We start from the raw sequence: 8,013 nt of genomic DNA on the forward strand, positions 1-8,013 counted from the left end.
ATATGTATATACATATATGTATGTATATATACATATACATATGTATATAATGGAATATAGAAGCTGAGGCAGAAATACAGCCGGAATGTGAGAACAATGAAGGAATTGTTCTACAAGAACGAGGTCCTCCACCTCCACCTCCACTTCCACCTCCAGCTCCACCTCCACCTCCACCACAAGGTGTCCCTGGTACGGGGTGATGACTGAGTACAGTGATGCAGTCAGTGCAGTGTAAAAGAATTCAGTAGCCATGGATAGATTCATGAAAAGACTCCCAAAAGCCAAAAAGGGAGTTGTGGCTGCTACTGAAAACCCAAATAAAGTGTTGCAGAAGCAACAGCAAAAGTAAGATCCAAAACCAAGAACGAGTGGTTCAGGGTTTAGCAACAGTGGCTGAAAAGACCAAAGAGCACATGACAAATGTTGGATGGGTGGTGACAGATGTAACAGCAGCATCCTAGAAGACAATGACAGAAGCAAGGAGCATTGCAGGCATCACTGGTTTTGTTGAAAAAGATAGGCTGGGCAAGAATGAAGACGGAGTCCTCTAGGATGGAACTCTGCTAATACACCTGTGCATCCTGACCGTGAGGCTTCTGAAACGCCTTCTGAGGAAGGAAATCAAGACAAAGACCTTAAGCTGAAGAATATCCTTGTTTCCTGTTTCTTGAGATCTGCTGACTAAGGCTGAATCATGTGCAACTGCTCAGTCCCAATGTGCCAGTCATGACATTTCCTCAGGGTCTTCGCAGTGCATTTTGAAGTCTTCCATCAGGAGTGACTGAGATATCTGTACCTGTCCCCACTCGGCACTTCAATACTGAAATTAATATATGGACGCAGGGACCTGTGTGCTGTAGATATTGTGGCTTCAAATCTAAAACGTTAATATAAGTTAGAATCAACTGAGTGACTAGTACTTATTTTTAAATCTTCACTAGTTTTGTTAATGTTATTGAGAAATTGTGACTTACTACTGAATATTATAAGATTTTCGATCTAACAATTATTCTTCTCTATGAATAATGTTGCATTGTAAAATTGTTGACATCTATGGTATTTAAAAATACATATGTATGAATCTGTGCAGCTATAAATATTAACTACAAAATTTCACAATTTTGTGACATGTTTTATTTATTTATTTATTGTGGTTGTATATGATGGTGAAAATTAAAATAAAATGTCATGTAATTGCACAAATGAAATTTTAAAAGTTCTTATCTTTCTTTTCTTCTCTGCTTCCAATCTTCTATAAATATTCTTTTAAGATTATACTAACAAAAATAATTTCAAACTTCCAACAGATTTATTTTCACAATTCAGCGTATTTAACACTGTGTATTTGTATTACTATTTGTACATAATTAGCTGCTGAGCCATATTTTATTAACCCTTTTCATTTTTTAACAGTGGTCCATCTCTAGCCCTAGTTTTATTGAGAGACAGTGGTTTGCAATACTGGAAACAGTTACTGGGTCCAAAAACTGTTCAAGAAGCCAATGAATATTATCCTGACAGGTAGGATTTAAATTGTAAGTCTGTAAGTTTTCTCATAGGATCCATTCTACATTCTTTTTAGATGTGGGGCACAGGACCCAAAGTTCTGGTCCAAGGGAGCTTCTCAAGAAAGGGACATTTCCTGGGAAAGAAGTAGACTGCTTCCGACTGGCAATCTAGTCTGAAGCTAGCTTGGGGATGGTCTTGATTTTGCAAGATATTGTTGACATATGCTTGGTCTGGGAATTAAGAAGTGGACAGCCAGCCAACTGACCTTATGTAGGAAGACCTATGCACCCCACCCATCATTTAGGAGGAATCACTTTGAGAAGGGTTGTGATGGAAGCTGCAAGGCATTTAATTGATCACAAGAGTTTCAAGGTTATCATGATCAATTGAATATGTACTTTATAATTTGGTAGAAACAGTTGTTGAGTTAGTTTACTAATGAATCTTAGAAGGGGCTAAATGTGACCAACTCAACACTTGGCCTATTACCTGGATCACAGGTAGCACTTTCAATAGTTTTGCTTTGTCTTAGTTCTAGTTGCTGGGTTTGGTGTCTTCGAAAGGATGAGGTTAGTGTCTCCTCTATCTCCATATTTGATGTATAGCTGATGGAAACAAAGAGAATTGTCATTCACTTGACTTCTTGGTGCTGAATTCATGGTAGGATTAGTTTCAGGGGAAGAAATTCTCCTCATTTATTTATGAAAGAATAAGATGTGCTATAAAACAAAACACAACAAACTTGACACACAGGTTGAAATAATAAATTAGAGTATAAATAAAACATCATTTATGTACAAATTGAAGTGCTTTATTTTGATTAGATTATAATTGAATCTTACATGGGTACAGAGATTTTTTTTCCAGGTGAAGGCACTCAGAGGGACTACATGCCCTCATCCTACTATTATAGTGAGAATTCCCACAAATTCTTTTTCAAAAAGATTTATTTATTTATTTGAAAGAGTTACACAGAAAGTGAAGGAGAGGCACAGGGAGAGAGGGAGAGGTGTCTTCCATCCGCTGGTTCACTCCCCAGTTGGCCGCAAGGGCTGGAGCTGCGCCAATCCGAAGCCAGGAGCCAGGAGCTTCTTCCGGGTCTCCCGCGCAGTGGCAGGGGCCCAAGGACTTGGGCCACCTTCTACTGCTATCCCAGGCCACAGCAGAGAGCTGGATTGGAAGTGGAACAGCCGGGATACAAACTGGCACCCATGTGGGACGCTAGTACTGCAGGTGGCAGCTTTACCAGCTAAGCCACAGTGCCGCCCACCCCCGCCAAATTCTTGACTACAGTTTTGTTTGCTCACTTTCCAGTTTCCTTAGTTCCCCCCAGGTCTTACATGTTATTGTAGAAATAACTCTTCCAACAGAATGCTTCCCACTTTCTGTGCTTCAGCATCAGTTTCTAGACTCTACATCACCATGTCTGAAATATCACTTGTACAACCCCTCATTCTCATGTCCTTACACCTTCCATCCCTTTTGTCTTCATACCTCACCCCTCCCTTCACGTTTCATGGTTGTCCACATACAGAGGAGCTGGGTGCAGTGCTCTTCATGGAGTAGAATAAGCACTGGTACTGACTTGGGTTGTCTTCTTCACTTTGTGCAAATTGCCCATCCCTGAAAAATCATAGGTATCAAAGGTCTTGGCATGGAAGTGTCTCCAACTTAGAGTTGTGGAAATAGCCAAGGGCTGACTGTAGGATAAGGCAGAAGAGAACTCTGAATGGTCATGGGAACCAGAGAGAGGCAAGAGGAGGGTCTTGAGGCTGAGGACAGAAATCCAGGTTTCCAGTGATGTCAAGATTCACACCGATATTAGCAGGAAGGGGCAATGTTCTCTGTAGCTGGATTGTGTGGACAGGCTGCTCAGGAAGGTGTTAAGCAGAAAATGGAATGAACAGTGAGTATCATCTATTGAAATCTGCATTGGTAGATAGACAGATAAAAAGAACAACTGAAAACACAACAAGCAGGACAAATTGATTTAGGAGATCTTTCATTTGTCTCTGGGAAATGCAGCAGAGGCGGAATAGAAAGTCTAATCCAACGTGGACTGTCGGGCACAATCAGCGTTCCTCCTACTTCTTTCCGTAGTTCCTCTTCAAACGCTGTGCCTGCTCCCCTGAAAGGCTTCATTATGATATTTCCTGGATGCAAAGTTTATAATTTATTATCTTTCATATACAGTCAAAAACTATCTATCATTGATCATATTCAGTGGTGAAAGCTGGGGAATAAATATTTATTGAGAGATTGCTAAGCACTGTATATTTCAAATACATCATTTTTTGCATCCTTAAAATCACCTTCTAAAACAGATTTTATTTTCATCTCTGTATGTGAGACAAAGCAAAGGGAATTTACCTAATTTCTCAATATCACATAGTTAGCAACCAAAAGAACAAGGCTTCTACAATCCGGGCTTTTCACCGATCAGAGTACCCAATCCTCATTGCAGAGTTGCCTGTCAATATCCATTATCATTATTTAAATGTTGACATTCTTTTTTCAATGACTATTAACTCCTTGCTAGGAAGCAGTATCTCCAAGTCTCTCTGTATTTGTTTTCTTTTCTATAATATGTAGTCTTGGAATGAGCTATGCTTGATAATTTAAAATAACTTGCATAAAAAGTTATGATATGTTGTTACGTTATATTATAATAGCTTCTTAACTTCTTTTCCGAAGTTTGTGTGCACAGTTTGCAATGGGAAGTTTGCCCATCAACCAGTTGTATGGAAGTGACTCAACAGAAGTGGCTGAAAGGGAAATAGAGTATTTCTTTCCTGTACAAAGCACTTTAGCATTGATTAAACCTCATGTAACGCGTGAACAAAGAGGTAAACACTTTTTTTAAAAAGCCAATGTATGCATTTTCATTAAGTTTTGTAAAATTTGCCAAATACAGAAAACTTGAAGGAATAAGGTAATGAATAATTATCTGCATATTCCTCACATCTATGTTTTTCCTAGAGGAGATCCTGAAAATTATTAAAGAGGCTGGATTTGCTTTCACCCAGATGAAGGAAATGCTCCTAACTCCAGAGTATGCTGACAAAATCTACTTCAAAATAACAGGAAAAGACTTTTATAAAGATGTTTTGGAAGCATTGTCTGAGTAAGTTTTTGACATACAAGTTTTAGCATTGTAAAGTGGTAAATGGTCATTATAGAAAATATACAGTAATTGAAAAATATAGAAATTAATTAAAACATTCCTGAAAAGAAATCCACTGTTCATTTATTCTTTCTGTTTACTTCTTTCCCTCTAAATATTTCTCTCCTTCTATCTCCTCTTCCCTTTCTCCTCCACACTTCCTTTCTTCCTTCCTCTTTTTTTTTTTTCCAGATATTCACATTAGATATGGAAGCTCTTTGAGTTTAAATCCCTGCTTTGCCAACTTACTTAATCTGTGCCTGTGTTTTTGTATCTGTAGAATGGGGATAATAGAACCTACTTCTTAGGTTTCTTATGAGGTCTAAGAAATTGAGCCAATGGAAGTAGTTAGAACAGTGCAAGGCGTATATTAAGCACTCAGTAAATATTGGCTGTCATTGTTCATATCTCTTCTACATATATATAATTACTTCATAAATATAACTGCTATGATACTATAACCATTTTGGAAATCCTTTTCCCACATTTAGGATCTGTTTCCAGTAACATATATCTTTGCAAACACTCCCTAGGAATTAGTCTAACATTTATTGAGTGTTTATTTAATTTCAGGTCTCCTGCCGAGCTCTTTACACTACATTTCCCTGGAATATTATAACAACTGGATGAAGTAATTTTTTCTAGAATTTCCATTTTGGTTATAAATGATCCAAGACCTGGGACTGGAATTTGTCCATAGTCACAAAACTACTTTTTAGATGGGCTCTGAGCTCAGGCAATCTGTGCTCTTGATTGCTGCCTTCCATAACTCCCTCTCACATAGAGTTCATAATCATTTCAAAACCTTATTAATTGACTTTGATAAAGTAAATTTACTGTTTAAGTGCACATCTTCCTTTTCCTTGTCACTGAGTCTACAAAGGCAACATTTTTAAGTTCAAACAAAAGATTGAATGGTATGTAAGCAGTAATTAAATACAGCTTGAGTAACTCTTCCATGATGGCTCAGAAAATGCACTTTCAAATCCATGGCCAGTTAGATTCTCTGGAAGGCAGGTAGAGTTTAGTACCCATCCTATTCATTCAGCATCACTGGGGAATGCAGGGGAGGAAGAAGGATGTGGCAGAAGGAGCACTCAAGAAGCAGACTGGCCCATCTGTATTGTTCTATGCTGGGCTGAGATGGCCCTGAAACTCTCCCAGTGATCGCTCATTCTGTGTGGGCCATCCTGGGAATGTGGTGGTTTGATCAATGTGGTATTCTACAATGGACACAACACCTGAAGGGGCTAGAAGCTGAGGGGTGACCATGAGCTGAAAGTCCTTGGTCAGTGAAAATGTCTTTATGAATGGAGTCCAAAATAGCAAAAATAATTACTCCATTGGAGAACAACTCCTAGAATTAAACTAGAGCACCCATCTAACACAAAACCTCTTGAAATGGGGAAAAATGAAAACAAAATCACACTGATAGGAACAGAGGAAAAAGAGGAGCTATTTGGGTAGACCTGGGGTGTCCTGTCTTTAACTGCCTATACACTCTATCCAAATGTAAATGCCCCACACCTTCTAAAAGCGTCGTTCTTTGCAGGGGCCCATCTCTGGTCATGGTTTTGACCAAGTGGAATGCTATTGGGGACTGGAGACGATTGATGGGTCCAACAGACCCAGAGGAAGCAACGTTACTGTCCCCGAACTCCATCCGAGCCCAGTTTGGCATAAGCAAGCTGAAAAATGCTGTCCATGGAGCGTCTAATGATTCTGAGGCAATGGAGAGCATTAATGGGGTGTTTGGAGAGTTTGTTCCTTAGAATCCTGAGGAGAAATAAAGTACATACTATAAAGAACATATTATCTTTGATGCTTTTTCTTTACTGGTTGTGTTAACTGGGCGTAGTGCAAACCTCTCATGAAAAGATAAAAATTTTCTTATATTTTTCAGTCAAAATTTATTTCTTGCCAGGCACAATATTCTGTTTCTTTTTTTTTTAAGAAAGATTTTATTTACTTATTTGAGAGGTAGAGTTACAGACAGTGAGAGGGAGAGACATGGAGAAAGATCTTCTGTCTGCTGATTCACTCTCCAAAAGGCTGCAATGGCCGGAGCTGCACCGATCCAAAGCCAGGAGCCAGGTGCTTCTTCCCAGTTTCCCATGTGGGTGCATGGGCCTAAGCAGTTGGGCCATTTTCCACTGCTTTCCCAGGCCATAGCAGAGAGATGGATCTGAAGAGGAGCATCCAGGACTAGAACCGGCACCCATATGGGATGCGGACGCCCCAGGCAGAGGATTAACCTACTGCACCAGGGCACCGGCCCCCAATATTCTGTTTCATATCAGGCTTGCATCCTCAAAGTTGAGCCTCATAGATGCCAATGGTCTAGGGAATTCAAATTGCATGGAACCAGGCTGAGGCAGCAGCACCCAGGCTACAGGAATGCAGACAGTGGGAGCAGGTGCAGCACCCTTGCATTTGTGAGTCTTATCCTCAAGCTGTTTGTGTCATCTGCCATAACACAGTCTCATGCAGTCCCTCAACTCCCCTCCATTACTCCTCTTTGAATGGCCCAAGTCTTATTCAGCTGCCTAACATTTCTTCTGTATTTGAAAACTTGAAATCTATTAACTACCTGTGGCAATGTAGGATAATATCAGGTAACAGAATGTTGAAAATCATACAATAAAAGGAATTCATTTCTATTCCTTAGCAAAGAGGTACTTATTGGTAGAGGTAGCTATATAATATGTATGGGCATTGAACTGCCTTGTTTACTAAGCAGCATGGGCCATGTGAGAGACAAAGTGTAAAGTCAGTCTTTTCCTGTGAAACTTGCTGCCTTTTTCCCCCCAAAGGGCGAGCATATGGCTGTCCACAGTATGGCTCCAGTTGCTGACTTGAACTTGACTGTAACAGCAACTATTCGTTTGGAGCACTGTCCACTCCTGAATAGGTGAAATTGATAATCCATTTCCAGAGCATACTCAGGGGACAGGAGCACCTTGTTTACTTAATGTTGCCTTTTAGACGCTGATCTCCCCCCGTATAAGGAAACTGGATCAAAATATTATTGTATGCACAGAATGACGGTGAGTTCTAGCTTAGTAGATCTTATTCCACGAGTCATGATTTTGACTCAGTTGGAGACCAAGATATGACTACATAAATTAGGAGCATCCATTTTGGCAAAATACATATTGTATGTCTACTCAACTGTGGTCTCTTAAATAATACAGAATGATATGAATAAATGTTGTTGTCTTCCAAGACATTTAAATGTAATGGAGTTCAAAAAAAACTGAGAGATACAACACCCTAAGACAGTGCTTTATTATGCATGACAGTGAGGAGCGACTGGCAGGGGTGGGACCTGTAGGAGCTAA

At 39.7% G+C, this 8,013-nt stretch overlaps 1 protein-coding gene across 1 annotated transcript in view; it reads left to right on the forward strand.

Moving 5' to 3' along the window:
* Positions 1 to 6,474, forward strand: part of NME8 (NME/NM23 family member 8) — a 49,806-nt gene extending 43,332 nt beyond the window's left edge. Inside the window, exons 12-15 of the mRNA XM_051852900.2 lie at positions 1,414 to 1,521; positions 4,204 to 4,355; positions 4,489 to 4,633; positions 6,225 to 6,474. Of these exons, the coding sequence (XP_051708860.2) occupies positions 1,414 to 1,521; positions 4,204 to 4,355; positions 4,489 to 4,633; positions 6,225 to 6,444 (625 nt within the window). The 3' untranslated portion in view covers positions 6,445 to 6,474. The remainder of the gene's footprint in view (positions 1 to 1,413; positions 1,522 to 4,203; positions 4,356 to 4,488; positions 4,634 to 6,224) is intronic.
* The last annotated feature ends 1,539 nt before the right edge of the window (positions 6,475 to 8,013 follow it).

This window comes from Oryctolagus cuniculus, chromosome 16 (genome assembly GCF_964237555.1).
Source record: "Oryctolagus cuniculus chromosome 16, mOryCun1.1, whole genome shotgun sequence".
Lineage (NCBI taxonomy): Eukaryota > Metazoa > Chordata > Mammalia > Lagomorpha > Leporidae > Oryctolagus > Oryctolagus cuniculus.